The sequence below is a fragment of the Medicago sativa genome, chromosome 3 (assembly GCF_051527215.1).
Source record: "Medicago sativa cultivar Bolivia chromosome 3, Bolivia_mono, whole genome shotgun sequence".
NCBI lineage: Eukaryota > Viridiplantae > Streptophyta > Magnoliopsida > Fabales > Fabaceae > Medicago > Medicago sativa.
Window position 1 is genome coordinate 10,310,784 of NC_140751.1, and position 22,628 is coordinate 10,333,411.

The window sequence follows — 22,628 nt, forward strand, 5'->3', positions numbered from 1 at the left end:
AATTTATAAACCAAAATCGTGCCACGATTTTGCCGAACAAAAAAGAGTATTTCCAACTTCCAAGTTGGAATTCAAAAACAATATGAAAGGGAAATATTCCCCTTTCTCTTTTTTTCTTCAAAAATAACCTCATTTAATTTGTAAACTATTTTTTAAAATTTCATTTCATTTTGAACATTCTCTTAGGTGGAAGTCTTTAAATTAATCTTTGATTTTGTAGGACATTCTTAAATAAGTTTATGAGATTGTAAGTATTTCAAAAAGGTTCATGAATCTATTAAACTGTCAAGTTGATATCTATATCTAATCGTATACTACCAATTAAATCCATATATTTTAACAATTTTCTATCAATTTGGTCACTAAATTTATCTATTTACTATCAAATTAATCTCTAACACGTTTTTTTGGGAGAGATTGTTTCACCGATACAAAAATTATTCTCAAATAACTTATCTGAAAATGTAAATATGAAATTTTGATTCTTAAGTATTTTTTAAAATAAGTGTTGACACATAACTTGTCATTCCTAGAAAAGTTGGAGATCACAATTTAAAAAACAAAAAATCTATATAGCATTTCATAGGAATGCACATTCTCGCCTTCTTACATGGGAATAAAGGAAGTTACTTGATTCTCACAACCTTTATATCTAGAAATAATTTTTTTCTTAACCTTGTAACAAATATGAGGATGGTCTTTCCCTAACCATGCATTCTCGGGAATATCATTCTTAAACTTGAAACAAACACCCCATTGAATTACTATCAATATACGTAAAATTTGACAAAGTCATTGATCTTTCTTTTTAATATTCATACATTCAATAAACTTATTTGAGAATGACCTACAAAGTTGGACAAATTAAGTAGTGGTTTACTCAATTTTTTAAAAACAGAAAAAAATTCATAAAATTGTAAATTATTTTCTCCATTTAACAATGAGTGTCGTATTAGTAAAATATTATTTGTTTTAAAATAAATGTTATTTTCACTTTTTAATGTAGAATGAATTATTTTTCCTTTCAATTATGCTCTTTAATATTACTAGTACACTATCCCAAAAAATTAATCTTTACTTTACATCTATGATGATCAGATACACACCAACAGTTGATAAGGTTAATTTAGTATAAATGACATCTCTTTACTACTTTATGATATTTTTTAATCCGTGCACAACAACCTTCAAATATATTTGAAATTGAGGGAGTAGTTTATTTTTCAGCATCTAAATCTGAATGTGAACACATTAACTGCATTTAAAAAAGCAGATAAAACGTGCTAGTAGTACTAATAACACTACCGATACATGCACGCATTTATACAAGCAGATAAAACGTTCTAGTCCTGCTGATATATGCGTGTTACAGTTATGTCCACAAAATTGATAGCAATGGGGTATTTACTCTATTGGAAGAGAAATTCACCATTTTTAGTATCACTTCATTTGTATTATTTAAACAGCAAAGTATAAAGATGCACAAGCACAATGAGATATTCTATAGAGTATGGATATTTCTTGGATTAGACTTTTTCAAATAATTAACGATGTCGGCGTGTCAGTGTCTGTGTCGTATGTGATATTCATGTCTGTATCCGTGCTTTATGGGTGATATTGTATTTAAATGTATTTCTCTATATTTTTATTTTTATTTTATCATTTATAAATTGACAATGTTGATTTTCAGATTGACTCAAAAATAGTAGTGGACGCCTTCAACAAAGATCAAGTGAATGTTACGAATTTTGGATGTTATATGTTATTTAAGCTTGTAGACATAGTTTTGAATCTAAACTTCAAACTAGTATATTGAGTTTTGTCGAGGGCAAACAAATTAAATCGTTCCTGTGTTATGTGTTAGCCGTGGTGGCCACATTTTTAGCTAGTTCTATTATTTATTTTGACGCACCAACATGTATAACTTTACCTCTGATTAATGAAATGTTATAAATATCTTTATAAAAAAAAAACAATATTTCAATTCAAAGTTTTGATGTCCAATACTAATATTCCAGTGAACACATCGTGTACGGTAGTACTGAGAATAAAGATTCTGCAAGCTTGCTTTTTCTTGTTTTGCTTTTTAAGCAAGTTGTAGGTGAGAAGCAGTAATTATTAAATACTACGCAAGAACATTGAACCATGTCATAAATTCAAATTTTGCACAGTAACAATGTTGTACTAATATGATGTTTTTGACAATAACATACATTGAATCTAAACAAGACTTTATTTTGAATTTCAGAAATTTCTAGATGATGGAGTAATTAAATTGCAAGGAAATTGCAGTCAGAAGATTTAAGCCAAAACTGAGCTTTCAAAAAAAGAAGATTTAGCCAAAAGTAAACTAATCATCACTTTAAGGGGTTTTTAATCGTAAAATTTAGCCGAAGCTGGTATAAGATTTTACATAGATTATTTACATTTTCAAAGGTTCAACGTTGTTTACATTTTTTTTTTTTAAATAAACATGATGACAAGAACCATTAAAATTTCACACCTAAATGGAGAGGAGTCGGGATTCAAACCTCAATCATGACGTGCCTAACAATTTCGACATTTTTACCGTTTGAGTTATAATTATGGAAGACTCGAGTGAGATTTGCAAATGTATGCATGGTCAAGATTGTCAAATTTGAATATTTAACGTCTATTTGAGAGATCAAGAGGGGTAGAAAGGGAAAGAATTAGTTAAATAGAAGGTGGGATAGAAAAAAGGACGAAAAGATGGTCAAATACCCCTTACAAAATGAAATATAAACAAAATGTTTTTAGAAAGAAATTGATCCCAATTTTATCCAAAATTATGTTGTTATAGACTCTCAAATACTTCATCCAGAATGAAATATAAATGGCTTAATTGCATGTTTGGTCCCTTATGTTTATTTTAGTTTTCAAGTTGGTCCCTTATGTTTATTTTAGTTTTCAAGTCGGTCCAAAACATAAGGGACCAATTTGAAAACTAAAATAAACATAAGGGACCAACTTGAAAACTAAAATAAACATAAGGGACCAACTTGAAAACTAAAATAAACATAAGGGACTAACTTGAAACTTTCAAAACGTAAGGGACCAACTTGAAAACTAAAATAAACGTATGGGACCAACTTGAAACTTTCAAAACATAAGGGACCAACTTGAAAACTAAAATAAACATAAGGGACCAAACATGCAATTAAGCCAATATAAATAAAATGGTAGTTGAAAAGTGAATGTACAAAGACTAAATTTTTAACTACATATATGGATTTTTTAACTGAGACTTTTGCTTTTATTTCATGTCCATGCCCATAGTGTTTGTGTTACATTTGTTTTTTTTTTTTAAGACCGTGTGGGAGAAATCTTTATGGGATGTGGAAGTTGGTGCTTAATTGTTGATTAATGATTTGAACTCATTTTCACTCTTGGTGCTCTTTGAAAGTTGTTGGAATGGTGTTATCAATTGAATTGCCTAGATGAGAGACAAATCATTTTAATAATGAGATAATTGATATTCATTTTGGTGTTAAGCTGCTTTGATATGTTTATTATGATATAATATAATGTATCATAGTTTATTAAGCTATGAGTTTTCTGTCCTTCCTATTGTTGTGGAGTTTAATTAATTAGGTAAAGACATACTAGTAGTTAATTAAGCATGCAATTGGATTATGCATGATACTCCTTCCGTCTCACAATAATTGTCACTTTAGCATTTTTTCTTTTTCTCAAAATAATTGTCACTTTACAATATCGATGCAGCATTTATTACTTTTTTCCACTATTATACCCTTATTTATTGAATTTCATTTAACTTAACTACTCCACTAACTACAATTAATAAGGATATTTTAGTAAATGCAACTAATTTTACCATTGAAATCAACACAATTAATCATTTCTTTAATAATCGTGCACAAACCTTAAACGACTAATATTGTGAGATGGAGGGAGTATCATTTTTAAGTAGACATGTCATATGTTTTATTAACTTTTTTTTATTGATTTGCTTGTTGCAACAATCTCTTGGGCAGTTACATAAAGTAGGAGAAGCAAGAGCTATGACAAAAGACACAAATTTTGAAGGAAAAAGGCCTAATGAGACAGAGTGTCAAAATTTTTGTAGTCACAAGTGGCACTGATATGAAATCAAAGACTCCTAGTTGTCGGATTTGATTCTCAAAGAATTTCGGCACTTATTTTAAATTGAGTTAATGGGGGTGTACCCTATCTGATAAATTAGTTTGACAACCATCGTTAATGATGAGGTCTGCACCATTTAAGACATGATATCTAATAAGTGTTTTAATTGAATTTTTTCTGAGGTCTTTGAAGACCTCGGATCTCACTTAAGATCTCCGTTCTTAAGTGGATCATACACTATTTTTTATTAAAATAATCATTGTATTGTTGGCATGTAAGTGAAGAAGAGTTATTGGTGTAATCGATATAGACCTTTTGTCATAGGGTTTCTATTGAAGTGATTAAGTGCTTATTAAATACTATTATTAAAAAATTATAAAAAAGTAATGTGTACACGTGAAACCTGTTTAAGAACTCCAAATTAATGGTTTCCATTATGATGCTCTTATATTTAATAATGGATTTGTAAGTTACACATAGACAATGTAAAATATTTGTATATATGATTTTAATCAAATCATTTTATGATATCATCTATTTAGGTTTAATTGCAAAAGTATCTTTAAAAATGTCTACTTTATGATTTAATCAGATGTATATGTATGAAAAGGTTTACATCTTCCACGCATAGAAATTTATACATTCATTTGCTACTTTTTTGTCAACAAAGTATTTTTTATGTATCGTTAAAACTAATTTTTTGAAGTAGTTGAAATTCAATGTGTTTGGTTTAGAAGAGAAGTTGTGAAGAGAGAGATAGGTGAGAGAGAGAGTGAGAAGAGAGAAGTATGTGAGAAATAGAGTAGATTTGAGGGGTTGTTTGGTATAAGAAAAAGAGAGAAGAAATAGAGAAGAGAGAAGTGTTGTTTATTTTTAAAAGTACTATAATACCCCTATACTAAAATAACATTTCCATTCAAATTAATTTCATTCTTTTGTTTAAATTCAGTTAATTAATTTAACTACTTATTTTAAATGAAACATATATCTTTTTTTATAAAAATTAAGTATTTTTTTACCAATAAAAGGTGTAGCATTTTCCCGTGAAAAAAGTGTAGTATTTCGAAAATATTTTTTAAACTATTTAAACATGAGCGTACAACATACAATTACAAATTAGCGACACACTCTACATTTTTTTTATAATACATACTCTATATTTGTTTACTAATTTATTATCTTGCCACTAATTAGTTGTTAGCTACAGATTTGTATACAACTGCAAATATTTGTCAACCATTTCAACTAATACATACACTAATTCCCTAAAAAAACACTAATTATTTATCATGTGCACCCCTCCAATCCTCATCTTTGCATGACAATTTTATTAGATATCCTTCATCCGTACAGTACTGTGCGCAAGAGAACCATTTTTATATTTGCAGGAATTCTAAAAAATGAAAATATAATATTTCAATACAAGGGCAAAAATGGAACAACAAAATTAATAGGCTTCTCTCCTCCCTTTCTTCTCTAATGTGAGGAGAAATCAAAAAGTGGTGGGTCCCACTACTTTTTAATCTCTCTTCCCTATTTCTCTTCATTCCAAACAAGAGAAAGCTGCTCTCTCTTCCCTATTTCTCTCTTCTCTCTTTCTCTCTTCCTTATTTCTCTTCAACCAAACAGACTGTCATTTATCTCATCCAAATTTCAACACATTGTTTCATAAACACACCAGTCAATAATCAAACCCTGCCCTTATATTGGCAATACATGTTGTTTAAACAACTTTAAATTTGTTTAATATTTAATTTTTTTTAATTATTTTTATAAAGCTAAAGAAATATTTAGTTAATCATGCATGATGTATTGTATTGTATGATAGCTAGATAGATATTGTCCGACACATTATGTATTTAAAAATAATGTGGAATTTCACACTGTTGATATGACAAAGGCCAATCTAGCTAAAAAAAATCCTAATTTATTGATTAAACATTCGATCTTTTGAAAAGGTAAATTGTTTTAAGTTGAAAAAAAATTAGTAACTACAAAGATAACTATGAATGTCAGATTAGATTTTTTTTTCTTCCAAAAATTATAGATGTTAAATCAGTTCTTAGACCATGTACAATGGTAAAACACTTTCAATAACCTTCAACACCCACTTTTTCAATTCCCAACTCTCCACATCATTTTCTCTCTCTTAATTCAACACACATTCAATTTTTACCTCTCCAATGGTTTTCATTCAACACCCTACCCCACCACTTTTTATTTCTTATTCTTATTCTTATTTAATTTTTGTTTTTATAATTACATAATTCGATTATAATTAAATTTAAATAATACAATTAACAATTTATTTTTTAGATTTTTTTGAAAAACAAAATTTTGGATGTTGAATTGATTATTATTGGGATCCATTTCACTAAGTAAAGACTAAAACTTCAAAAGAAAAGTTAATAATAAGATTAAGAGAGTGAAAAATTTGGTTTTTTTTTTCTGTGTTCAAATGAAATGATCCAAGTCTCTATCTGTAGAGAAAAAAAAATCACGAATTTTGGTAAAAAAAATAAAAAAATAAAAAAATTATTTGCAATGAAATAATTGATCCCAAAACATTAAGAAAATGAAAAATCTAAGCAACCAATCATGTTGCAACACGTGGCCCTCCATTATCCAAAAAAGTTTCTCTTTCTGCTAACTCTATCGCCGCATGCGCCCCTGTCTGCACGTGTATTGCACGCACTAGTTTGAGCCAACCAGAAACCGACGCGTGGCATGCGGGACAGACATTCAACATGTTGAATGTATTCATCTACTCTCTCCTCCATGTCATTTTCAATAGGCTTGCTTCCAATGGTTCAACAAGTCTCAATATGCATTCAATAGGGCCATTGGAGATGGTAAGCAAGTATTTGTTTTTTTTTTTTTTAAATAGCTACTCGGAGGAAATATATGGGCCAAAATGATTAATAATTTATAATTTTAGGGTCACTTCTTCCATTTATCTTATTTTATGAATCAATCGAATAATATCTTGCAATTGTTATTTGAATTGTCCGAAAATCCTTCTCCGGTGTATTAAGTATTCTCTAAGTTGGGGTGAGAGGGAAAAGACTTGAAAGTGGCGGCAGAGATTATTTGCATGAGAGGAGAAGATGGTAGGTGAGTGTTGTACATTGATAATTAACAGGTTGATGCAGTGAATAAATGGTAATGGTACCTATAGCCCGCTAACGAATATACAGTTAGTGGAGTTTATCAATTGTTAGCAACTGTAGAACATCCTATTCATTCAACATTTTCAAAAACAATTTGGCATAAGCAAGTTCTATTGAAAGTCTCATTATTTGTTTGAAGTCTTCTTCGTAATCAGATTCCAACCAAAAACAATTTATTTAGGCGAGACATTCTTCACCAAGACTCTCAATTATGTGCGTCTGGTTGTGGCTTGAATTGACAGAGCATCTTTTTTTGGGTTGTCCCTTCTTCAAATCTGTTTGGCATCTTCTTCGGCACTGATTTGGTATCTCCTTTGTTGATCCTCTTCGTTTATCAGATCACTTTCTTCAATTTGGTCAGATGGACGATAATTCAAAATCTCTTTGTTATGTTTTACAACTAATTTGTTTTTCGTATGTTTGAGTGATTTGGAGAGAAAGAAACAATCAAATTTTTAACAAGAAGAAGAATCGTTGCAGCAATTGTTGGATAGAATTAAGCTCGTCATTTTTTGGTGAATGAAGGCAAACCAAATGCTACTTTTGCTTTTGATTATCACAATTGGTGGTTTAATCAAAATCATGATATCTCACAACGAATGTGTCAATTTCATCGTAATTGTAGACATTTCTTCCATGGCATACTCTAATACCTAAAAACTAAGTGCATGTTTGGTTTCGCTATGAAAATAGTTAATTTTGAATGAATTGGTTCCGAATAAAAGCGGCTTGGATATATCACAAGCTACAAATTCCACCTTAAAGTAAAACTAATTCTACAAGCAAAATCACTTCTTCTTTAAATCATCAAAATACGATAAAATCAATTCCACAATCTCAAAATCATTTTAAACCTTTCAAAATTGAAACCAAATATATAATAAGTAAAGAAAATAAACACAACACTAAACAACATTTGAAAAATATAATCCTTCTAACACGTGTCATAACCGGTCATATTTATAAGAGAATATTAGATCAACAAAAATTAATACACCTGGTTTAAAATTCTATTCAAATACATCAACTTTTATTAGCTAAACATTTTTTTTTTATAAAAAAGACCGGATATAATACATATTAGGGACCTAAGAATATAAATTTTGTATTAATTTTTTTTATGATTTGAAAAAATTATCACACACACACATATCAAAAACTGTTTATATTGGGATCACTGTTCTGACTCTACAGATCCATAGCAGGACCATCTCATCACACACTGTAACTGTACACAAAATTTCCATTCCAACCCAAAATCAAAAAAATTAACCAAAAAAATTAATCTATTAAATTAAATAAAATCCATAAACAGTGGGTCCCACAGGACCACTTGCTTCCATCGAAAATCGAATGAGTCCCAATCCAATGAATCACGCGCCACAACCTACTTATAAATACTCCCTCAAATTCTTCACCTTTTTACACTTTCCTCTCTCAACAGCTACAATTACGCTTTTACCCTCACCGTAACCGCAACCGCAAACTTCATCGCCGCCGGCGGAACATGATCGTCAGAGAAACGACGGTGAAACGAGAAATTATCAAAAGAGTATGGTTCGTTGTTTCAGCTTAGCTTCCGTTTTGATACTGATCGCACTTGCAGCTTCTATGGTTGTTCTTCCTTTGATGCTTCCGCCGTTACCTCCACCGCCGTTGGCTCTTCTTTTCTTCCCCGTCGGAATCATGGCGGCGCTTGTTGTTCTCGCTTTCTCGCCTTCGGAGAATGTTAAAAACGTCGTCGTTTATTCTTCTTCTTCTTCCGGAATCGCGAATTCGAAACGGTGAAATCGTTGGATCTGTGATACATTTTCAGTTTCTTGAATGTTCCGATCGGTTTCTGATTTGATTTTTTTTTTTTGTTACGTTGTTGATATTATTATTGTTATGAAAGAAAATTATAAAAGGGAAAATAAAAAGGAAAATATTAGAAAGGGAAGATTCATTGTATCATTGCGGCTTAGAAGATTAGTAGTATTATTATTAATTAATGTAAGATTAGTATTATATTATTCTTTTGTAATTGTGGTTTAGGATTATATTATACGTTTACTACTTTTTGAGAATTGATTTAAAATAATTTTTGACTAATTGTTTGGTTTAAGTATTCCTGCAACTGCCGACCGGCTGCTAATTTAAATTGTTGAGATATACTACTATTTAAAGTATACTTGTAATGGAAGTTTAAACTAAACTTTTTCTCACTTTACCAAAAAAAAAAGGCTAAACTGCACTTTTCGCTTCTTAAGTTTTAAAATGTTGCGATTTTGGCTCCTATTAAAAAAATGGCAATAGTGACCCCATGTTTAGGGAAATATGCTCTTTTGATCTATAACATAAGGGAAATATGATTTTTTGACCCCTTATCTTCTCAAAAAGTTGCAATTATGACCCGCTATTTTGGGACACGTGACGTCTTCTCAGCAATTTAGGGACGAAATGGGCCAAAATTGCCATTTTTTTAATAGGAGCCAAAATCGCAACATTTTGAAACTTAGAGGGCGAAGAGTGCAGTTTAGCCAAAAAAAAAACTACACCCTCCTGTCACGTCAATATTATAAGCAAAACTTTACATTTTAGATCCATTCATTTAATGATATATATGATCTTTATTATAGACCACATACATCATTTAATGAATGAATCTAATGAATCTAAAATGTTGATTTTTGCTTATAATAGTGACGGTAAGGTGTATACTTTTTCTCTTTTCTAATTTATCCGGCTTAACCCACTTTGCCTCTCAAGGTATGACCCTATTGGTTTGAGACATTAAAATATTTTTTTTAAGGTGTGATTCTTTTTGGTATCAATCTTGATTAGTTAGTTTGACTTATATAAAAATTATCCCGTTTGAATTCTAGCATCTTCAATATGTTCATGTGATTTTGGATTTTAGGATTCGAACCCGTATGTTTCAAACAAACTTGTTTTGAGTATAAGGATCTGATTCGAATTCTAGAATATGAACATAGGAAAGTGCACCTTCTCCACATGTATGAACTTGCATTCAACATTTTAACAAAATGTAACTCAATGTATCGCAAAATTAATATATATATATATATATATATATATATATATATATATATATATATATATATATATATATATCTACAAAATATTGAAACATAATATAATACCCAAACAAGCCGATAATATCGAGATAAAATAATATATGAACCATCTAGAAATACACATCGTAAAATCCTAATGAGTAGCTGTGTAGCAAGACCTCTTCCCTTCTTCTATCTCTGAGGGGGTAGCACTTTGGTGTCATTAATGGCACCGTGCCATTAAATCTGGGTCATTAATGACACTAAGATAGATGTGTTGTGTGGCCCAGATACAATGACAATGTGTTTGTGTGGTCTACATTTAATGGAACGGTGTCATTAATGACACCAAAGTGCTACCCCTCCAAGGGTACAAGAAGGTTACTTGAGCCTATGCGATGATTTGCTGCATATCACCCAAAATTGAGGTCATCTCACGTACATTGTCGGTGGCTAGTAATCCAACTGCCACAGATATGATCCGCATGCATTGTGAGATTAGTTCTAAATTAAAGGATTTTACCTCCCCTTCTATTGCGATCTCTGCAAGTGTTTCATCTTTAACTGGTCTAAGAGGGTCCTATGTAGGTGTGGGCAGCACATAGAAATGTGATATCCTCAAATACCACCTCATATAACTCGGGGCAACATATCATTCACACATAACATGATTTCCTAGACACGTGTAATAGAATCGGTTGATCATTGAATCTGTGATACATTTTGAACTATTAGAAGAAGGGAAATGTTAACGAGTGCCTCCGGGATACTCTTTAAGCACTTTAAATAACAAATTTTTAATGAAAAGTTGTGTATTGAATGCATTGGAAATTGTAACAGTTTATTTTTATTTTCTAGTTTTTAAAAATTTTAATTATTTTTTGTTACGTTGTTGATATTACAGTATTATGCAAGGAAATTGTACAAGGAAAAAGAAAAGAAAACAGAAAGGGAAGATTCATTGTATTATTGCGGCTTAGAAGATTAGTAGTATAGTTTATTAGTATTATTATATTATTTTTTAAAATTGTGATTTAGGATTACACGTTTATTAGTACTTGAGAATTAATTTAAATTAATTTTTGACTAATTTTTTGGTATTAGTATTGCTGCAACTACCGACCGGCTGCCAATGCAGTATAATAATATTATTGAGAAAAACTATTTAAAGTATACTTGTAATGAAAACATGTGAATTCCATATATAGGCCTCAATCTATTAGTCGAATGTACACTCAATCTAATTTTTTTTCTTCAAAAAAAGAAAAATACAATTAATCAATCAAACTTATCGTTTCTCTCGCAAGTTAATAATCTTTGTGCTCTGCAATTTTACTTGTGTTTTCATTAGAGCTGTCAATTGAGCCCCAATTCACAAAGCCCCACCTAAAAAGTCCCCACTAAACCCACTAAATATTAAGCCCCCTTATTAAATTAAATTATTTTGATCAAGCCCACAATTTTTTTGTTTTTTAGTGGGCTACGATGAGGGGGCTTTAGGGGGCTTTAGGCCCACTAAAACATCACACTTTCAGCAATTGGAGAGAATTAGAGAGAACACTCTCGTTCGACAAAAAAACACGAGAAACACAAATTGAACTCAGTCTCACTTCTCCGCCTACCTCCTCCGATCGCCGCCGACTATCGCCGCCGTCTCTCTCCTCTCCTCCGATCGCCGCTGTTTTTGGCTCTCCTCTACTTCTCGCCGCCGTCTCTCCTTTTCTTCTTCAGGTATAACCAAAATCATTCCTTGATTTACGATTTTTAGGTTTTTTTATTTGTGTTTCATAATCGTATTGAGCAAGACTCGATTACAGCGAATTTTATTGAGTAGATCTAGTAGCTTTTGCTTGATTTTTGAGATGAAGCTTGTGATTTTCACACTGATCTGTGATTTTTTTGCTGAAGCTTTTGTTTTCAGATACAGTAGTTTTTGCTTGCTTTTGTTTGATTTTTGAGATGAAGCTTGTGTTTAAATAAGTGATTATGATGATAAGCGCTTGCAAATAAGTTGTTTATAAATAAGTGATTATGATGAAGCATCACATAAGATAAACCTCGAGCATACACTACATGTTCATATGTTGGCTTATAAATAAGTTGTTCAGTGCTCATAGAAACTCCTAGTGATGTCTCAGTGCTGTTCTGTGCTTTCAATCCATTGAATGAATTCAGTCCTGTGATAAACTTGACATTGCTACCTTTCATATGCTATAAGGTAAAGAAAAACAATATGATATTGAATGAAGATAGTGTATGAAATATGATATATGTTATGCTAATTTCATTTCACTTCTGTACCTGAAACAATGACATTGACCTAGATACTTCTTTTTTCATTTCATTTGATTTGGCGGTGTCATGCTGATTCATTTCATTGGTTCCTTTTTTCTTATGTTTAAATGCTTCTGTTATGTATTTTATGTTAGCTATCCATAGGTTCAAGTATATAACTTGTTGAAATGTCTATATTATTGTAGTATGGAGCATATGGATATGGATATGATTGGAGAAGGTCAAGATGAAACACAGTCTGTGGCATCTGAGAATAACAACACCAATAAGAAATCAATGTCAGGAGTTTGGAATTTTTTTGAGAAAATCGGTAAAGATATAAATGGCATAGAAAGGGCTGCATGCAATTTTTGCAAGAAAGATTTTGCTTTAAAACAAAACCCCAAGTCTAAGAAAAATTATGGTACTTCACATCTCATGCGTCATGTTATTAGTTGCAAAATTATCTTGTCAAAACTTAATAGTCTTGAACAACCCTTTAGCATGACCGAAATCAACCAAAAAACTCATCGTAGTTTGCTTTCGGAAGCTATTGTTGCTCATGATCTTCCTTTTAGTTTTGTTGAGTATGGTAAAATCCGATAGTGGGTGAAATATTTGAATCTTTCTGTTGAAATGGTCTGTAGGAATACCGAAGTTTCAGATATTGAAAAGATATATGATAGGGAAAGAATGAAGCTTAAGGATATCATGGCTAGGATTCCGAATAGAATTTGCTTAACTTCGGATCTTTGGACAGCAACTACAAGTGAAGGATATATCTGTTTAACCGCCCATTTTGTAGATGAAAACTGGAAGTTAGTAAGTTGTGTTCTGAACTTTTGTAGAATGAAACCTCCACACACTGGTATTGCATTGGAAGCAGCTCTGTTTGATTGCCTAAAGCAATGGGGAATAGATAAGAAGATATTTTCTATTACCTTGGATAATGCTTCAGCAAATGATAACATGAAGGATCATTTGAAAAATCATCTTCGTGTGCAGAGTAATTTAATGGGTAATGGTGAGTTTTTTCATGTTAGATGTTCAGCGCATATACTCAATTTAATAGTTCAAGAGGGTTTGAAAGTGGCAAGTGAAGCACTCTACAAAATCAGAGAAAGTGTGAAATACATTAAATTGCCGGAGCACCGCCGTGAATTGCCGGAGCACCGCCGCCAGATCACAGGCTGCTCCGGCGTTGACCAGGTGTTGACCACAACCATCAACTAAAAATCTGAAGAAAAAAAAAAGAGAGTTTTTATTTAAAAATTGGGGCTTTTAGCCCTTTGGGGCCTATTGTTTATTTAATGGGCTTAGCATATTTGGGGCCTATGTGAAATGGGGTCTGTTTTGTTTGCTGCTTTTTAAGCCCCCTTAACATGTGGGCTGGGGCCTAAATGTTGAAGCCCCATCAAATTGACAGCTCTAGTTTTCATTAGTTTAGTTAGCTCGCAAAACCCCAAAATTCGTATTTAACTTTTTTTTTTTTGTGGAAGAGTTAGTGAATTCATAGTTGAGAGACATGTTTTCTTCTTTGACTTGATCGTTTGAAGAGAAAAAAAATTATAAGCACTGTTATTTGAATTCTGGACTAACTTTTAAGTTAAACAACAATGTTAAACTTATGAAATTAATTTCAATTATTAACAAAATTTTATCTACATGCCGTTTTAAATCACCTCCTCCTAAATATATTTGCACTTATATGATGTACTTCTTAGACCAAACTTTATTTTATAAGCAAAATATATTTTAAACCCTTACATCACAAGTTAAAGTACATTGTAGGCATCTCAAAGGATTTAAACCATCAATTAGAAAATACATGAGACGAATTACTACCTACTTTTCCCATAAATATGAACCATAAACCATGCTACATTCTTAGCTAGACAAAACTTTTGAAGTCCTACTAAAACTTTACCTTGTATTACTCTCTTGCTTCATTCTTATGGTACATTTTGGTACATTATGGTCCACAATAAACATACTCACAGATAAAGTTTATCAAAATAGTGGACACCTTAATTTGAAGAATGGTACATTTATGTTCTTATCATAAACAAGTAGAAGCTAGACAATTCAGGGTTCAAATATGTACATAACTTAGAAAAGAAAAACAGTGTAGTCAAAGAGTACCATAGAAATTGATTTTTTCAAGTTAAAGACCTGTGAATAAAAAACAAAAAATCAAGAAAGTTTTTAAATGAGTGCAACCAACTTAATTTAGATATTAGTCATAATCAGGGAATATAATAATTTTAGGTTACGAGACAAAAAATCCAGTGTGAAGAGATAAATGTAAAGTAAAATGAAATAGACGTTAAATATGTGATCAAATAAAGAGAACCATTTTTTTGAGGAAAAACACAGAAAAAAAAGAACATGATTAGTCGTAAGAAAAGTAGTAAATTATAATTAAAGATGATATTTTTTTTTAGGTGGTGATTAGTTATTTTGGGTGTGAAAGATGAAACTTATTTAGTACTATAATATTAGATGTTCAAATCATAGAATGATCACCCTAAAATGATAATGATCTTGGAATGATACGTGGAATTTGTCTAATCACCATAATTGACTCAAAATCAAGACTTGTCAGACTACAAATCAAAGATGAAAAATACATAAAGAAAAACTTATTTGAATCGTTGAAATTAATTAATGTTATTTTCCACAAGAAACTAATTAATATTGTTCGAGTGTGAATACAAAATATAGAAGAATAATTGAAGTTGTCATAATAATTCAACAAAAATATGAATTGTTATGCACCAACAATGTGATTTTTTTACGCAGACATTGAATAATTTTTTATCATGTAGGTAAGTGAAAATATGAATTGTTATTCACCAACATGTTGTTTTGGATTGGACAGCAGCTAAGTTTAAAACATGAATAATGAATAGATAAATAAATGATATTGTGACAACTACACCATCTATTTGAATAAAAAGCAAAATAAAGGGTGGGAGAGAAACTTGGAAGAGTGGAGCTAGCTAGATACATGCATTTGGTAAGATGCAAAATTTAAAGGTGCTTTATACTTTATACGACTGCTTATATCCATAACCATAAGTTTGCCTAAAAATGCTTACATTTGCAATCATGCATCACTTTATTTGTTAAAGAAAACAAGAACAATTATGTTTATTTACCTAATCTTGTTAATGAACGTCTAGCTAAATAGTTAGGAGGTTGTCATGTAATTTCAATTCAATTAATAGCCAGAGATATTTAATATGTTGAAATGTTTGAACCCGCAATTTTTCACTTCTCCAACACTTGCAGTCAGGGCCGTCCCTGAGAATTCGGAGGCTCGGCTCTGGAAATGAAAAGAGGCCAGTGATAAAATCAAAACGTATTTTTTTTAAAAGAGCAATGCTCTATTTATATTTTTTAAAAAATAAATACAAAGTGTTGTATATATGCTGTGCACCCATAGGTGAAAATAACTACCGTATACACGAGGAATCCCCACCTAACACCAAAAGCAAAAGGAAAATTATACCTGCACAAAACAATCAAAAGCCATGCGCTGTTTGCACCCCCCTTTATTGGAGGATAGTATACTACTGAATAGTATACTACCGGGTATAATTTATTTTTTTGAGGCCCATCCTTGGGGGAGGCCCAGCTCGGTTGAGCTGTTTGCACCCCCTCAAGGCTGGCCCTGCTTGCAGTTTGTGAGTTTTACCTTTAAACTCTTCGAAAAAAATAGGTTATGAGGTTAATCTCAATTAGAGGAGTAGCATCACTTTCTAAAATATAATAGTAATTAATTGATGAAACCCAAATAACTTTGTTTTGTCAAACATTTTTTGTGGTAATTTTTGTCAAACTTAGCCAATATATACAAAATTTGCATGCTTTCAAATAGTTAAATTAGAACTTTATTTCCCATTAGTTTTTTTTTACTAATTATATTTCCTATTAGTTGTGGTTGGTTATATTTGCAAACTGTAAAACATTAATTAACTCGCCACCTTTGAATGGAATTTATTTTTTGATAGTGGGGGCTGCTTGACCTTCACCATACCTAATGTTACAATGAAGTTTCCTTAATGTATGTTTCAAATCCGACAACTAGTGAATAATACTTGAAAAGAAATTACATGTTAGTTTCCTTTTTTGGGGGAAACATTTATCATGTCTCTTGTTTTTCTATTATTTTATTTTCCTAGGATGTTAGAACCATACTTTGTCATTTTCAATTGCACCCCTAATACCTAATTGAAAGATGACATGATAAGAGGTTTCATGTATATTGAAATTAGTATTTTAGGCCACACATAAATTTAACTTATGGAACATTCAGAGTGATACAATAGATCAAAACTCTAATAAAATATAAATTAGAATTTATATGTTTTGATACCATCTTAAATATATGACTAAGTTCTATCTCAACCGATAAAAATGTTAAAATTGTTAGGTCGCAAGTCGTGATCAGAGTTTAAACATCGACTCCTCCACTATACGTGAGTTTTCAATGACTATTGTCACAAAAAAAAACTCCTAACCAGATATTTCGGAGTTCTACAAAGGATCTTTGATGCAATCTTTAAATTTGTATTTCAAATCAAACACAATCCTTCAAAATACTAGAGGTGAGTTATCCCAATTTATTCAAATATCATTGTTGTTTAGTGTGATTTTTAAAGGATAAAAATCAGAAAGACAAATTATTATTAATTAAAATAATGACCAATTTATAACTATTTCCGATAAAATTTGAATCACATTATAAAGTCAACCTCTTATCGCTCAGCTGAGATGAACAATATCATTATCTAACATAGAACTCTCGACAAAACATCTAAACTAAACTTACATCTTAAACAAAGATGGTCGTTTTCAAATAACAAATTTTATATTGGATGAATTGAATACACTTACAATAATGTCACAATGTCTTTCTATTGAACATCACATGTGATACCCTACAACATATGTCGACTTCAAACATTACATAATTAATCATACATATTTGAACTTCAAAAGCCAAATTCATATGAATTGGTTAGCACTTCAATTCTGTCCCAAAATAGGCTACAATTATACCAAACAATATCTTGTAGGATCTAGAAATTCCAACTATGTCAGGTGATGAGTACCCTTAACTGTTTTACATTTCTTTGTCAATGATATCTCTCATCATCTGTATTGGTATAAGCCCTTCAGTTCTAATAGCATCTTTTTTTGGATCAGGACTAATAAAGAATAGGGTAGGCAACCCTCTTACCTGAAATACATCAAATGTATCAACAGCTAAATTTTAACTCAAATTCCAATTATGTGTGTAATAAACGTATAAGCATGATTTAGATGGAAATCTATGCAGTACAACTTCAGATTGAAGATGTGTAGCGAGCCTGCAATGAAGGCAACGCAAATGCCGCAACTAGGTGGCTAGAGGAGGACCACAATGAAGACACAATTTCCAACACACCCTATCGTGCTTAGGTCCTATGAGCCTTAAGCGTGGACGATGGGGGAAACGGACCAACAAATCTAGGATAGACTAATACCGTCTTTGAGTTTGGGTTGTCCCTAACTTAACCTTACAAAATCAACTTGTAAGATGAGAACCACAATAAAGGCAGAATTTCCAACACACTCCATCATGCTCGGGCCCTATGAGCCTGAAGCGTGGATGATGCGGTAGGCTCATCAACAATTAGGTGGCTAGGGGAGGACGACCACAATGAAGACAGAGTTTCAAACACACCTCATCATGCTCGGGCCCTATGAGCCTGAAGTGTGGGACCACAATGACGGCTGCCTAAACTTTATAAACATTACCCAGGCCATATATCTAGGCAATGTGGGACTAAATACATCCCTTCACTTCCAACACAATGAAGGTGTTGGAGGCTGCAATGAAGGCAACCCAAATGTTGCAATTAGGCGGCTAGGGGAGGATTGTAGTGAAGGAGGAATTTCCAACAATATTCAGTAACTCTTATTTTCTCACATTATTACTATTGTATACATGTCAATGTCAGTGTCTGGTGTTTGTGTTGAGTCCAAGATATGTTTCTTTTTTCCTCTAATTTTTTTAGGATAATCATGCAAGTTAACAAAACAAGCTTATTACCTGCATGTCGCGTGCAAATTCATACTCATCATCTGTATCAACTTTAACAATCATCGCATTGTTCTCGTACTCGACTGCAAGCTGCATAAAATTTTTTGAAGGTTACTACTGATCTTTCAAATCAACTACTCTTTATTTACCAACATTGGAGCAAATACCCTCAAATTAACAACCATACTATCAACAGAAATATGCTATCCTCGAAAGTTAATAAATTAACATAAAATATGTAAAGCTTGTTGGTGTAAAAATCAGAATGAAAGTAATTGGTAATTCTGAGGAAAAGGAAATCAAAGAGTTATAGAACTAACTTTTTTGGGATTATTAGAATGCAATTTGTCCCTTGAGTCCAGTTCATTAAATGTATTTCTTTCAATGATGGAAGTCAAAAAAGTATTCAACAAAGGATAATAACTACTATACAAGTTATGGCTTTAAAATTTCAAGAACATATGTAAAAGTAAAATTACTTTGATTGTAAACTAGTTGTGAAGTTGTAGTCATTTCTTTCTAGTGTTATTTAGAATGAAGGCTTAAATACAGTTTTGGTCTCCCAGTTTTCTCAAATTCACGATTTCGATACTCTTATACTTTTCATGAATCTGTCCCTACACTTTTTATTTTACAGTTTCTGGTTACTTAATTGAGGATTTTTGGCCTTTTAGTCCCAAAAGTGCAATTATAAAAGTGCAGGGGCCAAATTCACAAAAATAATGTATTAGGATCAATTTCATAAAAAATATAAAGGGATTAAAATGATGAGTTAGTGAAAAGTTCCATTACTGCAGCTGTTAGAACTCCAAAGGGGTATATGTATATGCATAAATCGTAAAGTAATTACAACTGTGAAGTGTGGATTTTTTAGCATAGCAGTTAAAACTCACAACCATAACAACTAGGACTAACGGAACATTGAATGATTCATCACAATCTAAAAACATAGTTTTAGTGTTCATGGAATATTGAACGAATATTCAATATGCCTGGATCTATTATGTTACTTCAGGTGTCATTCTCAAAAACTATAAATACAGAATATTTCACAATTTCCAGAATTAAGGTTGTTTTGTTGCATTTGCAGGCAACAAGAATCCCAACATCTATTGTAACAATTGCTAGAACAGCAAACCTGACTCTAAAGTACACAGATAAATAAACGCATGAAAGTCAGAAACAGTTGACTACAAAAAACAAAGTGGCTGTTGTAATTTTCTATTATGCACTGGTTAAGGTTACAAAGTACAAAGTTGTGATTAAATACTACATTCCATATAACAGGCTTACCCCTACGCTGCGCTCAAGTGTCTACCCACTTATCATGAATGTGAGTCAAACTCAACATCAATTCATTCAAACAGTAACAACCAAAGCCTTTTCCCACTAAGTTGAGTATCAATGCATTTATCCAAGATTGGCTTCATCTTTGTTGCATGCTAAGAGGCTGACAATGATGGAATCTGTTAAGAGTCTCACATTGGATGAGATAGGTCTCAAAATAAGTATATAAGCGGGAGACATTCGTCACCTTAAAAGTCGATTTTGTTGGGTTTAGTTAGGCCTAATTCACATTCTATGATGCCTTCAGAGCCTATCCAAGATCTGATGGGCCACTCATGTTACGCTTCAAATGTCTAGTCCTAGGCATGATCGGGTGGTAAGAGTCTCACATTAGCTGAGATAAGAAATGAAAATGAGTATACAAGTGGGAGGCAGCTGTTACCTTTCAAACGGATTTCGTAGGGTTGAGTTAAGCTCAACCCAATGGTGACTGTCTAGCCTTGTAATTCCAAGGGACCGTGTTAGAATATCCAAAGGAACAATTTGCATGGCCTAAGTGCCTCCCCCTCACCCTATTAATAAAAATCATCATGATTCATTTCAACAAAAGAAGACGAAAGCCTTTCACTCTCCTCGTATTTTCAAGCTCATGTACAAAGAATAACCTAAATATAGTTTAGAATACAAGAGCTAGCTGACCATGCTATCTTCTGCATAGAGATTGATACAACAACAACAACCAAGTCTTTTCCCACTAAGTGGGGTAGGCTACATGGATCCAATTACCCCGTAATGTTCTATCATAAATCATATTTTGGTCCAACTCATTGATAATCATCACGAAAAATACTCAACCTGACTAATGCAAGACTCTGACATGAGAACAATGCTCGTGCAATAGATACAACATAGGCTGTTATTGATCAACCAAACGTCTCAAATATTTTTTTAATGAAACTAATAATTTTACACAACAAAATCTCAAATATAACACAAATGAAAATATGACATATAACATTATAGTTCTAGTTTCTATAGCGTCAAATTATTATTACAATAATTGTTAGTTTCTGCCATTGTTGTAATGTCAACTGAATTTACTTCTAGGAAAATGAAACTCTGCTAGTTTTGTTTACTTCTAGGCGAATCTTTGTTGTTTGGATTGACTTATTTACTAGCATAAGCACTTGTGTGAAAACTAAGTGTGTCTTTTTTATGAGGGCTTATTTAGGAGGGCTTATGAAAACAGCTTATGACATGTTTATAAGTTGTTTTCAGCTTATTTCCATAAGCTGTCCAAGATATCATATGAAAACACACTTATATAGCTTATATAAAAACACTAATACTAGAAGCCCTTTAATTAATTGCTTATCCAAACAAGTCCTAAATATTTTAAGGAGTTTTATCCATTTTTTGGTGAACTATTATTAACCAATTTCAGAATCCAAAATCTATAAAACTAATAACGAACTAAAGCGGTCATTTTTAACATCAAATTCTTAATCTAAGAATGATAATCTCAGTAAAGGTTGAAGTAAGTACATTTCACTAGCTCAAAATTTTAAACCAAAACACGCGACAGGAGCAATGGTTAAGCATTTTCGGAATTTAACATCGATTAAACCTCATACCATTTCAAGTTCTTGAGCCATTAAGATGCATGGACCACACCATGTCGCGTAGAAATCAATAATAAGAGGAACATTTCTATCTCCCTTCACCAGCTCTTGAATTTCTTGAGCTGACAACTTTTTCTGCAAAATCCAAAAACAAGCAATGACCAATGAAAATTTTCAATTTTTATAACATAGAATTCACAAGAGAAAAAAAGAACACAGACCCAAATTTAGTATTAAAAAAACAAAGCAATTAGAAATGACATACCACAAGATAGTCTTCTTTAACATGTTTTCCTTTAGGTGGTTTGCAAAGCAACTTTCTATTGTTGAAGTCAGTGGATATGGTGAGAGGATAAGGATGTTGATGTGTTGAAGAAGAAAAAGAAGAGGGTGAAACAGAGATGGGTTTTGAAGAGAAAGTTGAAAAGGGTGAAAGAGTAGATAGTTTGTGATGTGGAAGAGTGTAGGAATGGAAGAGAGCCATTGAAGATGGAAGATTTTAGAGAGAGAAAGAGTGAGTTTTTGAGTGAGGAAAGAGAAAGAGGGTTTTGAATTGAAGGGGTTTATCATATCTATCTTTGTACTTAGAACTAGATAGACCTCTTTGGTTGGTTTGTCTTTCACAGTTCACCAGTTACAGTTACTGTGTGTTTTAGATTTCACTTCAGTTTGTGGTTTGAATGCATAGTTGGATGTTATGATTAGGGTTCAAACCCCGACATCACTGTGTTCAGATTAGTCTTCGACTAGGAAGAAAATATAAAAAAAAAGTCGACGACTCTAAAATTTGTTAGTCATTGTAGTCTCTGAAATGGTTGTTTGTCCAATTTTTTCATCACTAAAAGAATGGGGATGGAAATCAAATTTTGAGTTTTTGTTTAGTTGAGTTTTTTTAACAATGTTATAAACATGTATGAAAAAACTTGTTCAAAAATTGAAGAGTTTTTTTTTTTTTTTGTGGTGGCCAGGAATTGAACCATAACCTTGCATATATTATGCA

General features: G+C 31.8%; 1 protein-coding gene and 1 long non-coding RNA gene across 2 annotated transcripts; one reads left to right on the forward strand and one right to left on the reverse strand.

Moving 5' to 3' along the window:
- Positions 1-11,701: 11,701 nt before the first annotated feature.
- Positions 11,702-13,617, forward strand: LOC146935609 (uncharacterized). Its single transcript, XR_015030283.1, has 3 exons — positions 11,702-12,082; positions 12,832-13,049; positions 13,273-13,617. It is a non-coding gene; the product is annotated as an uncharacterized LOC146935609 (long non-coding RNA).
- A 3,865-nt stretch (positions 13,618-17,482) lies between these two features.
- Positions 17,483-22,299, reverse strand: LOC146935610 (Thioredoxin z). The gene is made up of 4 exons (XM_085750765.1): positions 21,894-22,299; positions 21,641-21,763; positions 18,729-18,809; positions 17,483-17,873 (listed from the first exon to the last, which is right to left on the reverse strand). Exons 1-4 carry the CDS (start codon positions 22,110-22,112, stop codon positions 17,757-17,759), a joined length of 540 nt encoding a protein of 179 aa, XP_085606891.1. The 5' UTR covers positions 22,113-22,299; the 3' UTR covers positions 17,483-17,756.
- Between the last annotated feature and the right edge of the window lie 329 nt (positions 22,300-22,628).

What these genes read in the sequence shown, in the direction of transcription:
- LOC146935610 (XM_085750765.1), bottom strand. Translation starts at nt 22,112, where the DNA reads ATGGCTCTCTTCCATTCCTACACTCTTCCACATCACAAACTATCTACT. An exon ending in TTAAAGAAGACTATCTTGTG is followed by an intron (nt 21,764 to 21,893) that starts GTATGTCATTTC and finishes TGGATTTTGCAG; the next exon opens with AAAAAGTTGTCAGCTCAAGA. An exon ending in TGGCTCAAGAACTTGAAATG is followed by an intron (nt 18,810 to 21,640) that starts GTATGAGGTTTA and finishes AATTTTATGCAG; the next exon opens with CTTGCAGTCGAGTACGAGAA.